Consider the following 22,537-nt stretch of genomic DNA (forward strand, 5'->3'; position numbering starts at 1 on the left):
GTGCCACCATGCCTGGCTCATAGAATAGATGTTGACAGAAGAGAAGTGCCTCCTAAGTTCCCCCTTTAGCGCATCTTCTTTTCACTGTCTAGTCTAAAAGAAACCAGATTTTCCTTAAAAACAAACAAACAAACAAAAAACATCTAATGTTGTTCATAAAAGCAATATGTCTTGGTTTGCTTTCTATTGCTATGATGAAGACAATGACCAAAAGCAACATGGGGTGGAAAGGGTTTATTTCATCTTACAGTCCATTATGAAGGAAAATCAGGGCAGGAACCCAAAGGCAGAAACTGAAGCAGAACCACGGAAGAATACTGCTTATATGCTTGATCAGCTTGCTTTGCTTTTTTCTATAAACTAGGACAATCTGCACAGGGGTGACACTGTCCTGGGTGAGCTGTTTCCTCCCACATCAATCATCAATCAAGAAACTTCCCTATATACTGCCCACTGGCCAATCATATGGGTATATTTTCTCAATGACCCAAGAGTGTGTCATAAATTATAACAAGGTGGGAACTGGGTGGGGAGACGTATTGCCCTGTTTGAATGCTGTATCTCTAAGAGTGCACATGCAGTCATCTCAAATCTCTTTATCCCATAACTTAGGCTAGCCATATACCATGTTAACATTTTGTTTTGGAAAGACTCCGACTATGAGAAGCTTTTTGTATACATTAACGAGAGCAAGAATCCACATGTCAGTAAAACTGGAATCTCCAGAGTCAGAGAAGTAGCTATTTTAGAAATAGAGATCTCTATGTCTGAGCCCAACCTATGACCTCCCATTAACTTGGTTTAGCTGAACCAGTTCTCTGCCAAGCTATCAGAGTAGGGAGGAAATGAGACATCAAGAGCCATTCTAACTTTCCTGAACAACCTAATCAAAAGGAAGTCTTGGGGCCTTCAAAATCTAACTTATTTTAACACCTCTCGCTAGATATTGGAACTGAGAAGAGGCCATCAGGAGGATATCTATTTAAAACTTCCCCTCAGCAATTGTTACTTGCTTTCTGGGTGATCCACCCCCTGGGTGAAATGTGTTTCCTTTTCCCTTCTTCAGGTATGAGCCACGGGAAGACTGTGGACTGGATGGACTCTCGTGGGGAAGAACAAAGCCTTTGGCAGAAGATGCTTGACAACCCTGGAATGCCTGTAGAGGGAGTTCTCATGCTTCGGTCCAGCATGGCAAAATGTAGGCTCTGAAGGGACCAACTGCAAGAACTATATCTCTGAATGTCAGCTGTTTCCTCTCAGCAAAGGACTGGGACCTTGAATTCTGTTTTCCTGCCATTTCTCACCTAAGGGTATTTGGACATGGGAAATATGTCAGTATGATGAACATTTAGGATCTTGCTGATTGATAATACACACACACACACACACACACACACCATTCTATATATTCACCTACACAGGACTCCCTTATTAGACAATAGAAAATGTACCACACCATTTTGCCAACAATCAAACTGTGCAACGGCTCATAGGCTTTGTGTTGATAAAAATAACACAAGCTTATTGGAATGTATTTTAGATTAGGAGTCTCCAGACTTTTTCCAACTGAGTTACTTAAAGTTTCTTCAGTTTGAGGAGAGAAGGTAATGCAAAGAAGGTAGATTGTTCGAAGAATAACAAAGAGAAATACTGGCCATCTTTTTCTTATCCTAGGATTACCTGTGATATAAAACAGGCATCCAATGGATGGTTCATGGGACAGGATAGAACACTATTATAATGGCAAACTTTAGGATGAATAGAGTGTTTCAAGATGTACTGGTGGGACGTTGGTAATTACAAAACTCATGATGTAATTCAGCCTTCTTTTGAAGGTGAAGATAGTTAAATGGTTACACATGATCACACACACATACACAATAACACACACACACACACACAAAACACACAGAAACAAACCAGAATGTGTGTAGAAAAACGGAATATACTTTTTCTTGATGGCAATCTAGCAATTAGAGAACTCTTACAAAAATATTTTGTCAAATATTTTAAGCCATTAAGTAAAACGAAATGAGAAATAAGGGCCAATCAATTCGTCTTTCTACATTTCATTCACTAGAGAGACTAGTTAAGTGAAAAGGGAGATACTCTGCTGTCTGTCTCCTGTCAGGACTCCGTATTCTCTTTCACTTTCCTCAAGTTCTTAGTATTTTCTTACACTATTATAATAGACACCCCAAAAGTCTTAAAATGAAAATCAATTTTCTCTTGCCTAGGAAGGTTGCCTAAGAAAGCTCTGCTTCCTGTTAATAGGCCTGAGGATCTAAATCAGATGCTTCTAGCTCATCCTCATTAGACCAAACAAATAGCCTGAGTATGGTGATGGCTGAGGTATAATTGCATGAGTCTCACTGATCAATCACCTAAGTGTGTTATGTCTCATTGGCCAAAAGGAAGACTTATTGCTAAGTCACAAGTTATTTTAAAAAGGAACTATACCTTGCCCACAGTGATGCCAAGACAAAAGTGAAGGTGTGAGAAAGGATGGTGAAACAGAGGCCAGTAGTTGAACTCTGTTATAAGTCCTGTCACTTTGGTACCTAAGCTACCAAATTTAGATACAAAGTCAGTTAAATCCAGAATGGATGCTAAGCTTGGTTGCTTAGTTTGTGAGATCCAGCCCTGGGGTCGAAAGAGCTGAAATGACTTGTCCAAGATCATGTAGAGGCTGTGACTGAATCTGGACTTAAGCTTCTAGACAACTTTGACATGACTCTGTACCTATCAAGGTGGATTATTTAAACATTAAACATACATGCTCCATGCCAGATGTAATGGGTTGCACTTGTAAACTCAGCACTTTAGAGGAAGAGGTAGAGGATTGGGAGTTCAAGGTGAGACTAAGATACAAAGAGAATTTTAGGCTGTCCCGGACTATGTAGCCAACACCCTATCTCAATGACACTCCATGCACCAAAAATATACATAGTCCAGATATGTTCTGGAGTCAGATTCAAACCCCAATTGGTCTTCATTTGAATACATGAAAACCTCTTAAAATGTAACAAATGAATGTCATGGAAGAATGAAACCATGTTCAGGTTCATCATACATAGTTATTATGGTATACCAGAGAGTGCCCAGGCTATTTATGTCTTAATCACAATTCCATCTTTACATTCATTCTCATGGAAAATCCCCTTTCTTGAAGATTTATTTCTATAATTTTATTTAATGATGACAGCTCAGATCTAACTGCCAGTATGACATCTCCATCAGGATAGCTTCTTTGAACTTATATTCAAACTAAGCACTCTACTATCATTCTTGTTTCCAACTCCTCCTATTTTAGCCCATTCTACTCTAGTTCTTAGGAGCATCCATCCTCTAACCAATGACAGCAACCAGGCACCAGGTAATGATTTGTATTTCTTGCTTCTCCTTTGCTCTGAGGTAAAATCAGTCAGGGAATCATACTGTGTCTATTTAAGTTTCCTTATCTCCATGATACCACCCAAGTCCAAACTAGGATCACTAATTTTCATGACTATTTCAGGAGTCTCCTAACTCTAACCATGTTACATTATTTATTTATTTATGTATTGTGTATATATATATATATATATGATGTGTGTTCCATGTGCATGTAGAGTCAGAGAACAGCTCTGTGGAGTCGATACTCTCTTTTCACCTTTACATGGAATCTGGGGATTGAAGCTAGGTAGTTAGTCTTTTGCTGCAAGTATATTACCAGATGAGGCATCTCTCTGGCTGTTGCCTTTACAATCATTCTTGTTCTCCATCATTTCAAACTATAAACATAGTGATTAATCTCAAAATGGCATGTTAAATGTCAGAATATACAGAAAATTGAAAGGACTTTATAGTAAACATTCTTATGCCAATAACCTAAATTAACCATCTAGCATGTGCACATGAATGTAATTGTCTGTCTTTATAGAGGTTATGTCTGTCCATCACCAAAGTGATCTATACAACTTTCCTCAGGCTTTCAAAATAAAATACAAATTATTGTGTATGGCCCAGCATAAGAAGGCCTTTTCTCTAGTGTATCCTAAGCTGTGCCTCAACCCCTGTCCTCCCTTTCTCTTCAGTCACCTTATATGCTTTTCTTGTCTTCATCGGTACAATCTTCATGAAACACCCAGATCTTAAATGCTACTTCCTCTGGAAAACTTTCTTGATCCTGTTCTGAACTAGGCCATGGAAGCCTACCTTTATTTCCACTCCACTTCAGTCAACACAATTATAATAAATTATTCATGTAATGAGCCTTTTGATGCCATATTTGTTGTCTCCCCTCCATGTAACATTCACATGGGCTGAGACAATGCGTTTTCACATCTATATCCCCAGTGCTTCGCTTAGAGTAGCGTATCAAAACTATTTGTGAAATAAGTCAAAAGAAAACAAAAATAACACCCTATAACCTTACATTAGTAAGCATTTTTAAAAGCCACCATTTCAAAGTAAAAGGGGAGGAGGAAATAGAGCAAGGGTGGATAGAGGCTTGCATATCTTTTTTTTTATACTTGAGACATTGTTTACCAAAATAGTTAGAAAACAGATAATAATTCAGAAAAGAATAAAATCCATCTTTCCTTTTCTTTTTTAATTCTTTGTGAATCCCACTCAGCAGCATCTGCCCTTGCACGTTTCCCACCAAAATAAAATAAAAAACAAAACAACAAACAAGCAAACAAAAACAAAACAAAGCATAGGAAACACATCATCATGAAAGCTGTAGTTTGTCACAGTGTATTCCACCATGTACCCTTTTGTCTATACATGCAAATGATCATTGCAGTGAGTTGTTCATTGGTCTGGTTCAAGTCCTCTGGTTTCTGGTACACCATCAATTAAAGATCCTCACCGAGACTTCTCTCAGCCATCTTGTTGTTGCCCTGTGTCATGGAGATGCTACAGCTTTTGGTCAGTAGGACCAGCCTCTTCATGTGCTCCAGCAGTTCATAGATGAAGGAGATGTTGGGGTGAGCCAACTCAAAGCCTTGGATCTTGGCCTAGGTGGTAGCTGAGTTGGTCAACCTGCCAGCGATCCTTCATCCACAGCACCAGGGTGAGCTCTCTAGCACTGCCCTGGCTAGCTAACACAGGGACCAGGGTCAGATCTACTGTAGTGCCCAGTCAAGGTACAGGCCCGCTCTGCTCTCCCAAGTGTTGCATCTGGGGAGGGGCGAGGCTTGTATATCTTAACTAAGGGTTTGGTCATTGACTGAATAAAATGAAGTCTACTGAAAGTTTTGAACTGAAGAATGACAAAATAGTATACATCTTAACACTATCTCTCTTACTGCTGTATACAGTATATGGTGAAGAGACAGCAACCTGCAACGCTGAGGCTATTTTCTACTACAAGTAACAAAATAAAAATCTAAAAGTTATAGAAGAGTGTAGCTGGAAAGTTATCCAGTAGCCTAGAAAATACGTGTTTTTGTTTGTTTGTTTAGTTTGCACAGCTGTGTTCTTCAGATTAGGTCAATCCTGGATTAAGACTACTGATTTTTCATAACTTTTATAGTCACAATGCTGATGATTATTAGATATGGCTGAATGAACGTTGTAGAAGGGAGAGAATTTTGGCAAACTAAGAGTAACTGACAGGGAGACATTACTAAAGTTGGTGAACTGTGTCAATGCTTTTTAGGAAATCTGTGGAGACTAAAAATCAAATTTAAGTTTTCATATATGTTATTCCTTATTGTTAGTCAATGAAATCAATAAATTATTTCATGAACATAAAAAAGATCACCACGGATATGACAAATAGGTTAATTTGAGAAGTGCTATATTTAGAAGACAGACTCTACTTACTATTACAGAATATGTTCAAATATGCTGAAGATAAAAATCTATTGTCAGTTTTTTAATATGATCAAATCGAGGAAACTGCTAGTGATCCAAAAACCCAACTTTTCTATCTTTAGAAAAGATAGGTCTTCTCCTTAGATCTTCTCCTCCACTAAAAGCCATCTTCTTCTATGGCCCATCCATTCCCCCCATGACATATGGAGGAAATATGCCTTTCTCACAGGAATCCTTTCAATGTTCTTAATCTATATAAACAAATTCACCATTCTGTCAAAACACACTCCATGGAAACACAAGCTAATGTGTCACCATGAGTAAAGCATATATTCCCTTTCACTTTCGTGACTTTACTAGAATTCATCAACTTATGTTGGAGAAGGATCCTTTAAAAAGTGAAACTGCGTAGATAATTGCTATAGCCTGTCAATGCCAAAAGGCTCATATTTTTATCCAATATTTTAACACAAAAGAAAGTTTTCTGTGTTTTCCTTTTTCTCTGAGGCCAGAATTAACACACATAATTAAAGCAAAATTTAAATCACTGGGTAGGAGGTCAGAGAACTAGATACCTGTTTAAATCAGAAGAGTACATCCTTGTCTCTGTTGTTAAATATAGTTAAGCAGAGCTGGGTACAGTGGTGCATACTTTTAATCTCAGCACTTGGGAGGCAGAGGTAGATGGACCTCTGTGAGTCTGAGGTCTACAGACTGATATCCAGGACAACCAAAGCTACACAGAGAAACCATGTCTTGAAACACCAAAAGAATATTTGGAAAGCCACAAAGGGAATCTGATTATACTTGCTAAATATTTTACTTACCAATTTCATATTTTGATACCATAAATTTCGAACTTGTTCATGAAAATTGATGAACCACAGCACTGAAGTTTCATTCCCAATTATTTTCTTTTAGAAACAAGTAAGGAAGGTAGCCATTCTATCACAAAACAGTCTTATGAAACACTCAGAGCTGGAAATATGATTGAGAACTGCAAATATGTTTTCTCTTCATAAATGGATATTTTAAAAGAGAGATTATTGATTTTCAATTGGCATAGAGAAAGGGACATCTAGACTCCTTTTCTTTCTTTTTCTGGTGCCCCTTGAATTGATGGCATACATACCAGAGGCTTAGGAGCGCCCTTCTTTTTTGCACATGGGTTTCTGGAAATATCATTATTCAATTTAAACTCTTTCCTGTCACCTCAGAACCCAAGTTAACATTATTTACTTGCAAAACATCTGAATGATCAGAAGCATGTGAAGAGGCAAGTTATCTTGGCAGCTTCCCAAAGTCCTAAGAGGCACTGAAATATATGCATAAAAGGCATTGGAAATATAATGAAGTGGGGAACTGCTCTCGGGAAGAATATGGTATTAACAGAAAAAAAAATAGCTGCTTGAATATATAGATGAGGTAGAGATCCTGACACTGAAGAGCAATTCATGGGTGATAAATTTCTTTTTAAGGGCAGTTTTCTAAAAGACTCGGGAAGGTGCAGTTGTTGCTGAATAATAACATTATACCAGTTTGGGCCAGACATAAATTCTGAATAACAAAGGGGAAAGAGGAATTTGCCTTACCGGAGGAATTTCTTTGTATCTCTTCCATAAGCAACGTGTGCCTCAATAAAAATGTTATACAAATAGGTAAGGAGGATATCAAAGACATAAAATGGTGGAGGACCATTGTAACCCTGTCTACTCAAGATGCTTTGGCAGGAAGATCACAAGCTAGGGGCTAGTCTGAGCAACTTAGAAAGATCTTGTCCCAGAAAAAAAAATTAAGACTTGAGCTGGAGCTCAATGTCAGAGCACTTGTCTCACATGTATGAGACCTTGGGTTCAGTCTTCATTATCAACATTAAATTGCATTAAGTTTATCTGAGAAATTCATCATGCCATCAGCTCAGGTAATGGCCCAGCTCTGTGACTGTAGTGGGTCTCCCATTCCTGGAATAAGATTGCATTTGTGAGCAAGCCTAGGTTTTCTCTGGGACTTACAGATTGGTCTAGGGGTTTAGTGTGTTACACAAGAAAAGCACATTTTTAATGTCTCATGAGGATTTTTAAATCACTGAGCTACAGAGTAAGGGCTCTTCAGGAAAAAGTAAAGGGGTAATTTTCCCCTTCACAGATGGAATCATCTATACATATGTTCATTCACTTACCAAGGTAGTCTCCTAAACTTTCTTTTTCTGCTAAGAAGTTGTCCTATTTTGCTTGTTTCTTGTTAATAGATTTTACTGCTTAGAGAAAAACTGGGTTTACAGAAAAAACTGAGTAGAAGCTTCAGAGAGTTTTAATATACGATTTATCTCCACAGTTCCTCCTGATTAATCCTTTGAATCAGTGTTGCATATTCATTAGAACTGATGATAGATACAATATTTGCACACTATTTTTAACTAAACATGATACTTTATAGTAAGGTCCACGTTTTGTGATTTAGAGTACTGCTTGTCTTGACAAATACATAAACAAAATAAATATTCTTAATAGACTTGCTGCTTTTTGCTTAGCAATATGCATTTAAGGTTTCTTTCATGTCTTTTGTGATGTGATAGTTTAATGTTTCCTGTGGTAAGCACCCTTAATATGATGTCAATCTTTTTCACAAAATTTTAAGTGTTCTATATACGTATAGGTATATATGTTTGTTTTAAAGTATTAGGAAAAAAGTATACAACACTGAGAAATAAATGTTTTAATCTCAAGAGATGATAGAAAGTCTGCATTCATTTGCCTATTTTGTTGTTGTTGGCTACAAAGTTCCTATTTGCTTACCTTAACATGTTTAGTACAAAATTAGTAATAATAATATGGAAATGTTTAACATGTTTACTTCTAAGCTTCTGAATGGAATATTTATGCTAGAATAAAACTGCATGCCATTTTGTATGTGATGCAAATTATGATGTCTTGTTCATTAAATTCACTTTCCTAGTATTTATACCATATTGTCTTCCCAGTTATTCTGAGCTCTGGAAGATGGATTATATGTTCTTGGAGATTGATTATGTGCCATCTAGTCTTACTGTTTTTACACTTATTTTTCTCTGAAGATGTGAACATTTTCTGAGCTGACATGGAATAGATAAATGTGTAATTTCCATCTTAAAGTTAAAAGTGGTGCTGAACAATTCTCCATTATTAGCTATTGCATCTACCCCTCAATTTGGTGTTTGCTCACTTATCTAGATTCTGGCATTTGCAATCACTTTGTCCTCTCCTCAATCAATGAAAGTTCAACCTGCAATACGGTGTATAAAAAATAATCAAGGTCTTCACAAACATAAGACAGGTGATGTAGCCCTAAGGTTGGAAAGTAGAGACATGTTACTTTTCCTATGGTGTGAATGTATCACATACTTAGACTCAAAGAATATCTTAAAAGCCTTTGGCAAAGGAACTTATTTGACAATGAAGAATGTGCACGTGTGAGTTCATGCAAAAAATTTTATTAGTTTCACCACATATCATCATCCCAAAGCAGTTGGTTTGATGTTTTGCTCAAAGTTCGGTTACAGAATCAGCTAATAAACATTTAGTGAGAATGAGGAAATAGCTTCATGATATAGTATGTGCCTTAAAGCACTAGCTCATGTGTGCATGCAAGTATGCATTCCTGCCTGCTTGTGTGTGTGTGTGTGTGTGTGTTCTGTTCTGTTATCTCTCAGAATGGAGAAGGGTATGGTTGAAGGAGCCATGATGTAAAGCTGCAAATGTCTCCTCTTATTTTAAATGCTTTTATTTTTTAAATTTTTATTTTATTGTTATTAATTACAGTTTATTCACTCTATCCCAGCTGTAGGCCTCTGCCCCATCCCCTCCCAATCCCACTCTCCCTCCCTCTTCTTCCCCTATGCCCCTCCCCCAGTACAATGATAGGGGAGGTCCTCCTCCCCTTCCATATAACCCTAGTCTATGAGGTCTCATGAGGAGTGGCTGCACTGTCTTCCTCTGGGGACTGATAAGGCTGCTCCCACCTCAGGGGGAGATATCAAAGAGCTAGACCCTGAGTTCATGTCAGAGACATTCCCTGTCCCCAGTACTAGGGAACCCTCCTGGACACTGAGATGCCATAGGCTACATCTGAGCAGGGGTTGTAGGTTATCTTCAGGAATGGACCTTGTTTGGAGTATCAGTTTCAGAAAAGACCTCTGGGCCCAGGTTTTTTGGTTCTCTTGCTCTCCTTGTGGAGCTCCTGTTCCCTCCATGTCTTGCTATCTCCCCCTTCTTTCCTAAGATTCCCTGCACTCTGCCCAGAGTTTGGCTATGAGGCTCAGCATATGTTTTAATACCCTGCTGGGTAAAGTCTTTCAGAGAACTTCTGTGATAGGTTCCTCCCTGTTTTCTCCTTCTTCCAATGTCCATCCTATTTACCTTTCTGAATGAAGATTGATCATCTTACCCAGGGTCCTCCTTCTTGATTACCTTCCTTAGGTGTACATATTTTAGTATGTTTATCCTATATTATATGTCTAATATCCACTTATAAGTGAGTATATACCTTGTGTATGTTTGCTTCTGGGATACCTCACTCAGGATAATTTTTTCTAGATCCCACAATTTGCCTGCAAATTTCATGATTTCCTTGTTTTTAATTGCTGAGTAGAATTCCATTGTGCAAATGTGCCACAATTTCTGTATCCATTCCTCAACTGAGGGACATCTGGGTTGTTTTCAGCTTCTGGCTATTACAAATAAAGCTGCTATGAACATGGTTGAGCAAATGTCCTTTTGTACTTGAGCATATTTTGGATATATTCCTAGGAATAGTATAGCTGGATCTTAAGGTGGGACTATTCCTAATTGTCTGATAAAGTGCCAGATTAATTTCCAAAGTGGTTGCACAAGTTTACATTCCCACCAGCAAGGGACTAGGGTTCCTCTTACTCCACATCCTCTCCTGCATGTGTTGTCACTTGAGGTTTTGGTCTTAGCCATTCTGATATGTGTAAGGTGAAATCTCAGGTTCGTTTTGATTTGCATTTCCCTGATGACTAAGAATGCTGAACATTTGTTTAAGTATTTCTCTGTCATTCAGCGTTTCTCCATTAATAGAGAATTCTCTGTTTAGCTCTGTACCCCAATTTTTAATTGGGTTACTTGATTTGTTCCTGTTTAAACTTAAGTTCTTTATTCATTCTGCATATTAGCCCTCTGTCAGATATAGGGTTAAGAAGTTCCTTTCTTAATCTGTAGGCTGTTTTTTTATTCTAACAACAGTGTCCTTTGCCTTACAGAAGCTTTTCAGTTTCATGAGGTCCCATTTATTGATGGTGGTTCTACGAGGTTATTCTGTTCATGTTCTGATCAGGAAGTGGTCACTTGTAGGTTCAAAGCTATACCCCATTTTTTTATTCTAACAGGTTTAGTGTGTCCAATTTATATTGAGGTCTTTGATCAATTTGGATTTTAGTTTTGTGCAAGGTGATAAGTATGGATCTATTTGCATTTTCTACGTGTAGACATCCAGTTAGACCAGAACTGTTTGTTGAAGATGCTATCTTTTTTCCATTGTATAGTTTTGGCATCTTTGTCAAAAATTAGGTATCCATAAGTGTGTAGGTTTATTTCTGGGTCTTCTATTCTATTCCATTGATCTACCATTCTGTTTCTACGCCAGTATCATGCAGTTTTCTTACTGTTGCTCTATAGTACAGATTGAGATCAGGGATGAAACTACCTCCAGAACATCTTTTATTGTAGAGGATTGTTTTAGCAATTCTGGGTTTCTTGTTACTCCATATAAGGTTGAGAATTTTTCTTTCAAGATCGAGAAAGAATTGTGTTGGTAATTTGATGGGAGTTGCATTGCATCTGTAGGTTGATTTTGGTAAGATGGCCATTTTTATTGTTAATCCTACTGAGCCATGAGCATGGGAGATCTTTCCATCTTCTGGTGTCTTTTCTTCAGAGACTGAAAGGTTTTTTTTTGTTTTTTTTTGTTTTTGTTTTTTTTGTTTTTTTTTTTTTACATACAACTCTTTGACTTACTTGGTTAGAGTTACACCAAGGTACTTTATGTCTTTTGTGGCTATTGTGAAGGGTGTTGTTTCCCTAATTTTGTTCTCAGCCCATTTGTCTTTTGTATGCAGAAGGACTACTGATTTTTTTAAGTTGATTTTGTATCTAGCCACTTGGCTGAAGGTGTTTATCAGCTATAGGAGTTTGCCGATAGAATTTTTGGGGTCACTCATGTATATTATCATATCATCTGTAAATAGCGATACTTTGACTTATTCCTTTCTAAACTGAATCCATTTGATCTTTAATTTTCTTATTGCACTAGCAATGACTTCAAGGACTATGTTAAAGGGGTGTGGAGAGAGTGGGTAGCCTTGACTTTTCCCTGATTTCAGTGGGATTGATTTAAGTTCATCTCCATTTAGTTTGATGTTGGCTATGCTGTATATTGTCTTTACTATGTTTAGGTAAGTTCTTTGTATCCCTGACCTCTCCAGGACTTAAAATATAAATGACTGTTAGATTATATCAAATGCTTTTTCAGCATCTAAGGAGATTATCATGTGGTCTTTTTCTTTCAGTTTGTTTTATATGGCAGATTACATTGATGGATTTCCATATATTGAACCCATATCTGCGTACCTGGGATGAAGCCTCCTTGGTTATAGTGGATTATATCTTTGATGTGTTCTTTGATTTGGTTTGTAAGTATTTTATTGAGTATTTTTGCATCAAAGTTCATAAGGGAGATTGGCCTGAAATTCTCCTTCTTTGTTGAGTCTTCCTGAGGTTTAGGTATCAAGGTGACTGTGGCTTCATAGAATGAGTTTGGTAATGTTCTTTTTGTTTCTATTTTTTTGAATAGTTTGAGGAGTATTGGTGTTAGCTCTTCTTTGAAGGTCTGCTAGAATTCTGTTCTGATTCCATATGGTTCTGGGCTTTTTTTTTTTAATTGATTTACCTGTTCTTGATTCTGCTTTGGCAAGTGGAATCAATCAAGAAAATTGTCCATTTCATTTAGATTTTCAACTTTTGTGGCATATAGACTTTTGAAGTAAAACCTAATGATTCTTAGGATTTCCTCAGTTTCTGTTTTTATGTCCCCCTTTTCATTTCTGATTTTGTTGATTTGGATGGTGTCTTTCTGCCTTTTAGTTAGCTTGGCTAAGGGTTTGTTGATCTTGTTGATTTTCTCAAAGAACCAGCTCTTGGTTTCGATTCTTTGAATTGTTTTATTTGTTTCTAATTGATTGATTTCAGCCCTGAGTTTGATTATTTCCACCCATCTACTCCTTTTTGGTGTTTCTGCTTCTTCTTTTTCTATGGTTTTTAGGTGAGCCATTAAGTTGATTGAATGAGCTGTCTAGAATTTCTTCTTGAAGTCACTTAGTCCTATGAACTTTCCTCTTAGCACTGCCTTCATTGTGTTCCACAAGTTTGGGTATGTTGAATTCTAGGAAGTTTTTAATTTCTTTCTTTATTTCTTCCCTGACCCAGCTGTCATTTAGTAGCAAGTTGTTCAGTTTCCATTTGTGTGTAGGATTTTTGCTATTTCTGTTGTTGTTGAGGTCCAGCTTTTTTCCATGGTGATCAGATAGGATACAAGGGATTATTTCAATCTTCTTGTATCTGTTGAGGCTCACTTTCTGACCCACTATATAGTCTATTTTGGAGAAGGTTCCATGAAGTGCTGAGAAGAAGGTAAATTCTTTTGTGTTTGGGTGTAAGGTTCTGTAAATGTCTGTTAGGTGTATTCAATTCATGACCTCTGTTAGAAATATTCTTTCTTTGTTTAATTTCTGTTTTGTTGACCTGTCTTTTGTTGAGAGTCCGGTGTTGAAGTCTCCCACAATTAATGTGTGGGAATCTATGTGTAGTTTATGTTTTATCAACGTTTCTTTTACAAATGTGGGTGCCCTTGTATTTGGGGCATAAATGTTGAGGATTGTGATGTCTTCCTGGTGGAATTTTCCATTGATGAGTATGAAGTGTCCTTCCCCATCTCTTTTGATTAATTTTGGTTGAAAGTCTATTTTATCAGATATTAGAATGGCTACTCCTGCTTGCTTCTTGGGTCCATTTGCTTGGAAAGCCGTCTTCCAAACTTGTATGCAACAGATTGCTGCTTCTTGTTTATGCATCCATTCTGTTAGTCTGTGTCTTTTTATTGGAGAATTGAATCCATTGATGTTGAAAGAGATTAATGACCAATGGCTGTTAGATCCTTTGATTTTGAGGTTGGCTGTGGTCATAAGGTTGTGTGCTTGGTTGCTTTTTGTTTTACTGTAGTGATGTTCATTATTTCCTGTGTTTCCTTGAAAGTAGTTATTTTTCTTGGATTGTATTTTCCCTTCTAGTGTTTTCTGTAACTCTGGATTCGTGTGTAGGTATTGATGAAATTTGTTTTTGTCATTGAATATCTTGTTTTCTCCATCTATGAGGATTGAGAGTTTTGCTGGGTATAGTAGCCTGGACTGACATCTGTGTTTCTTAGGGTCTGCATGATATCCTTCCAGGCCCTTCTGGCTTTCATAGTCTCAGTTGAGAAGTCAGGTGTGATTCTAATGGGTTTGTCATTATATGTTACTTGGCCTTTTTCCCTTGCAGCTTTTAGTATATTTTTTTTGTTCTGTATACTTACTGTTTTTATTATTATGTGGCAGGAGGATTGTCAATTCTGGTCTAATTTATTGGGTGTTCTGTAGGTCTCTTGTATTCTTATTGGCCTCTCCTTTAAGTTGGGGAAATTTTCTTCAATGATTTTGTTGAAAATATTTTCTGGGCCTTGGAGGAAGGAATCTTCTTTTTCCTTTGTTCTTATTATTCTTATGTTTTGTCTTTTTATGTTGTCTTGAATTACTTGGATGATCTGTGTCAGAAATTTTTTTTAGATTTAACATTTTCTTTGACAGATACATCAATTTCTTCCATTATAACTTCCACACCTGAGATTCTTTCTTCCATCTCTTGTCGTCTATTGGTTATGCTTACCTCTGTAGTTCCTGTTTTCTTCCCTAAGTTCTTCCTCTCTACAATTTCCTCCATTTGTGTTTTCTTTAATTTTTCCAATTCTTCCTTCAGGTCTTGAGATATTTTGTTGATTTCCTTCACCTGTCTGACTGTATTTTCCTGTTTTTCCTTCAATTCCTTCAGCTGTTTGTTTGAACAATCCCATGTTTCTTTTAATTCTTTCAGTGATTTAAGCATTTCCTCCCTAAAGGCTATAGTTTGTCTGCAACTTCCTGTATTTCTTCATGGATGGCCATAATCTGTTTTTCTTATCTCCTTCTTTCTTTACAGATGGTCATAATCTGATTGTTTTTATCTTCCTCTATTTTTTTACAGATGGCCATAATCTGTTTGTTTTTATCTTCCTCTATTTCTTTACGGATGGACATAATCTGTTTGAGTTTATCTTCCTCTAGGTCTTTACGCATCTTATTTGTTTCCTCTGTTATCCTCTTCATGAGCATAGATGTTAGGTCATCTTCTTGAATTTCAATTATGCTGGGGTGTTCAGGGCTACTTGCCCCTGGATAACTGGATTCTGGAGATGCCATATTGCTCTGTATTTTGTTGGTTGACCTTTTATGCTGGCCTCTACCCATTGGGCTATCTTAGGTGTTTGGAGTTAGTTTCTGGTGGTTCCTGGAATCCTGTGGTGGAGAGAATCTCCTTCGCAGGAAGATGGTTTTTCCTGAAGGAAGCCCCCTCAGCTTTTTGGTTATAGTCGTTGTATGGTTGGTGTTTTTCAGGAGTTGCCACAGCTCACCTCAGGCATAGAGACCTGAGTGGTAACTGTGGTCCTTGTTAGTCGAGAGGGCTCTCCTCTCACCTGGAGAAGTCCTGGAGACAGCTGCCCTGCTTCTGGATTTTTTGCTCTAAATTTAGTGAGCTGCTGCTGTAACCTGGGTGTCCCTTGATTTGGTCAGTTTTGTTAGGGATAACTGGTTGCCCCTTGAAGCAATATCTGGTGGTTGATCTCAGGGATCCCGGCCTTTAGTAGGTCTGAAGTTGGGGCTCTGTGCCCCAGTACCCAAGTGGTAATCTGTGGCGGGTGAGTACTGCTCTCCTGATAACTGCAGGCTATATGGTGCACAGCAGGTCCCTGGGGTGGGCCAGTCTGCGGGACCTTTTCCCGGGATATACTGGGTGGCCTAAGTCTGTCCCCTTTGCTTCATTCCCTGTGAGGATTTCTCCCGACAGTGACTTCAAGTCTCTGGTGTCCTGGGGTGCACAGTTCTGTCTGTGAGGAATAGTTGGTACAGAACAAGTCTCTGGGCTGGTGGCACCCACGCATCCCACCCGCTTGTCTGTGGGAACTTTCCCAGGGACATGCTGGATGACCTAATTCAGGTCCCGTTTTCCTTCCTTCCTTGTGGGTTTACTCCTGACAGGGACTCCTAGTGTCTGTTGCCCTGGGGCACACAGCTCTGTCTGTGCTGGAGAGCTGGGCATGGAACAACTCTCCATGCTTGCAGCTTGGGCCCAGTTCAGTGATGGCAGCACGAAACAGCAGGTCTGCGAGACCTTTTCCAGGTAAAGACTGGGTGACCCATGGCCAGACCTGCTGCCTTCCTTCCCTGAGGGTTTTTCTGAAGACTGGGACTCCCAGTCTCTGGTGTTTTTGTGCCCACCATTCAGCCTGGGAAGGTGATTGGGACACGCAGGCGTGTTGCTCTGGTCCAGCGACCTAGTGCCTGCTGGACCCATTATCTCTTCCAGGTTCTGGCTGGGTGGCCTGAGAGTGGGTCCAACTGATTCCCACGCCATGGGGGTTTCCTGTCACCTGGGAAACAGGATCGCTGTTGTTTTAGGGCCCAGAGTTCAGTCTCTTGGTCGTTGTACAGAAAATATTGTCCTGCTCCTCAGAAACAGTGTTCTCTTGGCACCGCCATCTTCTAATTCAATCTTTTTATGTCTGTTAAGGCACATTTAGTTGCTTTGTGAGCAACTAAATGGTCTATTTTGGAGAAGGTTCCATGAGATCCTGAGAAGAAGGTAAATTCTTTTGTGTTTGGGTGAAAGGTTCTTCAGATGTCTGTTAGGTCCTTTTGATTCATGACCTCTTTCAGAGTCATTGTTTCTTTGTTTAATTTCTGATTTGTTGACCTGTCCTTTGTTGAGAGTGGGGTGTTGACGTCTCCCACTATTAATGTATGCAGATCTATGTATGGTTTCAGTTTTATTATTGTTTCTTTTACAAATGTGTGTGCCCTTACATATGAAGCATAGATGTTCAGAATTGTGATGTCTTCTTGGTGGAATTTTACTTTGATGAGTATGAAGTGACCTTTCTCATCTCCTTTGATTAGTTTTGGTTGAACATCTATTTTGTTAAGTATTAGAATGGCTACTGCTGCTTGCTTCTTGGGTCCATTTGCTTGGAAAACCATCTTCCAGCCCTTTATCCTCAGGTAATATCTATCTTTGTGACTTAGGTGTGTTTATTGTATGCAACAGATTGTTGGGTCTTGTTTACATATCCGATATTCTGTTAGTTTGTATCTTTTTATTGGAAAGTTGAGTCCATTGATGATGATGGAGATTAATGACCAGTGGCTGTTAGAGCCTTAGATTTTGCTGTTGGCTATGGTAGTGTGTTTGTGTGCTTGTCTACTTTTAGTTTTGCTGTAATGAGGTTATTTATTTCATGTGTTTTCTTGAAAGTAGTTAGCTTTCCTGGGTGGTATTTTTCCTTCTGGTATCTTTTGTAATTGTGGATTTGTGGGTAGATATTGTTTAAGTTTGTTTTGTCATTGAATATCTTGTTTTTTCCATCTACGATGACTGAGAGTTTTGCTGGTGATAGTAGCTTGGGCTGACATCTGTGTTCTCCTAGGGTCTGCATGATATCTATACAGTCCCTTCTGGCTTTCATAGTCTCTGTTGAGCAGTCAGGTGTGATTCTGATGGGTTTGCTATTCTATGTTACTTAGCCTTTTTCCCTTGAAGCTTTTAGAATTTTTTATTTGTTCTGTATACTTACTGTTTTGATTATTATGTGGAGGGAGGATTTTCTTTTTTGGTCTAATTTATTGGGTGTTCTGTCGGTCTCTTGTATTCTTATAGGCCTCTCTTTTAAGTTGGGGAAATTTTCTTCTGTGATATTGTTGGAAATATTTTCTGGGCCTTGGAGGAAGGAATCTTCTTTTTCCTCTAATCATATTTTTCTTAGGTTTTGTCTTTTCATATTGTCTTGGATTTCTTGGGCGTTCTGTGTCAGGGATTTTTTGGATTTAATATTTTCTTTGACAGACACATCAACTTCTTCCATTGTGTCTTCCACACCGGAGATTCTTCCATCTCTTGTCGTCTATTGGTTATGCCTACCTCCGTAGTTCCTGTTTTCTTCTCTAAGTTCTTCATCTCCACAATTTCCTCCATTTATGTTTTCTGTAATTTTTCCAATTCTATCTTCAGTTCTTGAGCCATTTTGATGATTTCCTTCACCAGTCTAATGGTATTTTCCTTCAATTCCTTCAGCTGTTTCTTTTATTTCTTTCAGTGATTTAATTATTTCTTCCCTAAAGGCCGCAAACAGTTTGGCTGCATCTTTTCATATTTCTTTATGGATGGCCATAATCTGTTTGCCTTCATCTTCCTCCATTTCTTTACGAATGACCATAATCTGTTTGACTTTCTCTTCCTCTAATTCTGTATGCATTTAATTTATTTTTTCCATTATCCTCTTCATAAGCATAGATGTAAGTTCACTTTCTTGAATTTCATTTATGCTGGTGTGTCCAGGGCTGCTTGCCCCTGGATAACTGGGTTCTGGAGATGCCATATTGCTGTCTTTTGTTGGTTGAGCTTTTATGCTAGCCTCTACCCATTGGACTACCTTAGGTGTTGACTGTTAGTTTCTGGTGCTTCCTGGAATCTGGGGTGGGAAGAATCCCCTTGGGAGGAAGATGATTTTTTCTAAAGGAGGCCTCCTCAGCTTTTTGGGTATGGTCATAGAATCACCAGTGTTTCTCAGGAATTGCCACAGCTCACCTCAGGCATATACACCTGAGTGCTAACTGTGGTCTTTGTTAGTCAGGGTGGCTCTCCTCTCACCCAGATAATTCCTGGAGACAGCTGCCCTGCTGCTGGGTTTCTTGTTCTGAATTTAGTAAGCTGCTGCTGTTGTTTTTACAATGTTTTCTAGGCACAGCCCTGTTGAAGCACCTGGGAGTCCCACAATTTGGTCAGTTTAGTTAGGGATAACTGGTTGCCCCTTTGATCAGTATCTGGGGGCTGATTTCAGGAATCTCAGGCCTCTGTAGGTCTGAGGTTGGAGTTCCTAAGTGGTAATCAGTGACAGGAGAGCACAGCTCTCATACATACAGCAGAAAGCTAGAGCCTGGAGCCTGCATAGAATCAGAAACTTTTCTGGAGCTGGGTGTCCTGAGGTCGGACCTGATGATACTCCCCACCGTCGGCTTTCCTCTTGATAGAGAGACCCAGTCTATGGTGTTTTGAGGTCCACAGCTCCATCTGGGGTGGTATGTAGAGCACGCAAGGGCAGGTGAGTGGTAGCTCCAAGCTGGATTCTGGGTGCCTCCAAGAATCCAGGAACTTTTCCTGAAAACTTTTCTGTGTGTGTGTTGGGGGGCGGGGGATAGGCTGAATGCTCTAAGTACCAACCTGCTGTTTCCCTCACTATGGGGTTTCCTCCCTACAGGGAAACTCAATCTTTGTTGCCCTGTGGCCCACAGTTCTGTTTGGGACTGTGAGTCAGGCATGCTGCAGGTCACTGGGCTGGTGGCTGAGTGCCCCTCTCTTAGATGGCAGCTGTGTGCCCGCCAGTCCCCAGGACCTTTTCCAGGGATTGACTGGGTGACCTTAGATAGGTTTTGTTTGCTTCCATCACTGTGGGGCTTTCTCTCAACTGGAAATCTCAGTCTTTGGTGTTTTGGTGCCCAACACAGTTCAGCCTGTGAAAGGTGATCTGGACATGCAGGCGTTTGGCTCTGGACTGGTGGCCGAATGCCTTCCGGGAGCTGGGAACTCTTCTAGATTTTAGCTGGGTGGCCTAAACCTTGATTCCAACACCATGGGGTTTCTTCTACCCTGGGAAACACAACTGCTGGTGTTTTAGAGCCCAGAGTTCAGTCTCTTGGTCACTGTGCTGACACTGCTGTCCTGATCCTCAAACACAGTGTCCTCCTGGTACCATCATCGCCATCTCGAATCCCCCCTCCTCTTGTTTTTAAATCTAATTATCTACTATAGAAATGTCCCTTACTTATTTCCATCAGGTTGACTTCTATGAGTCTCTATGTCCTGGGACCTAAAGAAAGGATGCTGGCTTAAAATCAGGAAATCATGAAATTTGCAGGCAAATGGTGGGACCTAGAAAAGATCATCCTGAGTGAGGTATCCCAAAAGCAGAAAGACACACATGGTATATACTCACTTATATAGACCTATAAGATTGGATAAATATACTGAAATCTATCCACCTAAAGAAGATAAACAAGAAAGAAGACCCAGGGTATGATGATCAATCCTCACTTAGAAAGACAAATGGCATGGACATTGGATGTAGGAGAAAACACGTAACAGGACAGGAGCTCACCACAGAGGGTGTCTGAAAGACTCTACCTAGCAGTATATCAAAGCAGATATTAAGACTCATAACCAAACCTCTGGCAGAATGCAGGGAATCAAAAAAGGGGGGGTGTTAATATGACCTAGAGAGGATAGGAGTTCCACAAGGACCAAACATATCTGGGCACAGGGGTCTTTTATGAGAATGTTTCTCCAAACAAGGACCATGTATGAATGCAACCTAGAGCCCCTGCTCAGATGTAGCCCTTGGTAGCTCAGTATCCAAGTGGGTACCCTAATAAGGGGAACAGGGACTGTTTCTGACATGAACTTGATGGTGGGCTCTTTGAAAACCCCCTAAGGGAAGAGCAGCCTTGCTAGGCCACAGAGGAGGACTTTGCAGCCAGTCCTGAAGACACCTGATAAACCAGTATCAGATGTAAGCGGAGGAGGTCCTCCCTTATCAGTGGACCTAGAAAGGGGCAGGGAGGAGATGAGGGTGGGAGGGTGGGATTAGGAGGGAAGGAGGGAGTGGGATACAGCTGGGATACAAAGTTAACAAACTGTAATTAATATTAAAAAAATAAAAAGGAAAAAAGAATAAGTCAGTATAGTATCATATTTGAAGCTGAAAAGGCCTCTCAGTGATTTTTTAATTCCTCATGCCCCTCAGACTAATTTGGAGACACTTGGGTTGCTCACACACAAGGTTACATGGAAAAGCAGGTTTCAATGCCAGGAGATTTTCCAAGGATAACTCCTTTTAGTATTTTGATCCATAATCCTGACCAGTGGAAACTGCGAGCAAACTATCAAAACAGAGCCACTAAGGAAGCACCCTTTTCAGAAGTGAAAATTTGTATTAATCATTTGGATAAAGCAACCAATCTAGTTGAAGTGCTGAGAAAGATTCACAGAGAACCTGAATGCCATTTCAACTCAGATCTCATGATTAGCCACAGAACTGAGATTGAAGCACATAAATTTTATATTAATTAGCTTTTTCTTCCAACTATATTGTTTCCTGGCTTATATTATATAGTGAGAAATGGTCGTAGCTAAAGTTTTAGGCTTCAGATGGGATTATGACCAAAACTGATAATGCCCTGCACTGACAGTAGTCATGAGACAAAGTTTTTTTCTTAAAGGGATAGATGATAAATTGAACTTTATGAGCCATATGGTCTTTATCATAGTGACTCTTCTCTGCTGCTCTAGCACAAAAACAGCTATAAACAATATATGTAAGAATGTGTGTGGCTGTGTGCCAACTAAAACCTAACTAACAAAAACATATGGGCAGCCTGTGGTCTGCAGTCTGCCAACTCTTAGAGTGGATGATTGGAAAACTTTGTGATCCCTTTACTGAGGAATGAGCTTTTATTTGGACAAAAGAACATCGTAGATGCCACAAGAATTCATTGTACATTCTTCTAGCATTATAAAATGTAAAATTTACTATTGTTATCTGTCATCCCCCTGCTGTGTAACAGCACACAAGAATGTCTTCCATTTTAGCTGATAGCAGATAGGTAGTTATAAACACTAAATGGCCAAAGAAGTATAAATGTTAAGGGCCCAAAGGGATGAACTGTGTCGTTTAGTTTAGTTTATCCTACCACATCCACTCTCTAAAAACTTTCCAAACATTTGTGATTTGCTCTTTTAGGCTCTGGATTTGCTTGCTTTGGAACCATTTCAGCCAATAGGAGCTCAGAGGTCAGGAGAAGAGGAGGAGGAGAAGGAGAAGGAGGAAGAGGAGGAGGAGGAGGAGGAGGAGGAGGAGGAGGAGGAGAAGGAGGAGGAGGAGGAGGAGGAGAGAGAGAGAGAGAGAGAGAGAAAGAGAGAGCTTGAGTTTTTAGTTTACAGGGCTTTCTTCTTACTGTCCTGAAATTTGTGTTCCTGTACAACTCCCGTCTGTGACTTCTCCTGAAACTATACACACAGTTCTTTCTAGGTTTCCATAGTCATGCCCTCTACGTGTCTTTCAAGGCTATGATATTTCTCGGTGCTGTCAGATTTGAATGCTTCAAAAACTTATTGAGTTATTTTTCTCCATGCCCATAGCAGCATAAATTGTCCTTTCAGTATGCCCTCCTTAATTCCCATTTGGGTCTGACATGTTTTCTTCCAGGACCTTGACTGAGATGGATGTTGTTATTTGGAAGATAATGTTACTTCAGAGATGTTAAAATCTGAAAAGAAGTACGTAC

The 22,537-nt window shown here is 39.3% G+C and overlaps 1 protein-coding gene across 1 annotated transcript in view; it reads left to right on the plus strand.

Annotated features, from left to right (window-relative positions):
- Positions 1-9,229, plus strand: part of Sytl5 (synaptotagmin like 5) — a 329,523-nt gene extending 320,294 nt beyond the window's left edge. The window contains exon 20 of the mRNA XM_060374394.1: positions 1,067-9,229. Coding sequence (XP_060230377.1) covers positions 1,067-1,209 — 143 coding nt within the window. The 3' untranslated portion in view covers positions 1,210-9,229. The remainder of the gene's footprint in view (positions 1-1,066) is intronic.
- The last annotated feature ends 13,308 nt before the right edge of the window (positions 9,230-22,537 follow it).

The sequence above is a fragment of the Meriones unguiculatus genome, chromosome X (genome assembly GCF_030254825.1).
Source record: "Meriones unguiculatus strain TT.TT164.6M chromosome X, Bangor_MerUng_6.1, whole genome shotgun sequence".
Classification (NCBI taxonomy): Eukaryota; Metazoa; Chordata; class Mammalia; order Rodentia; family Muridae; genus Meriones; species Meriones unguiculatus.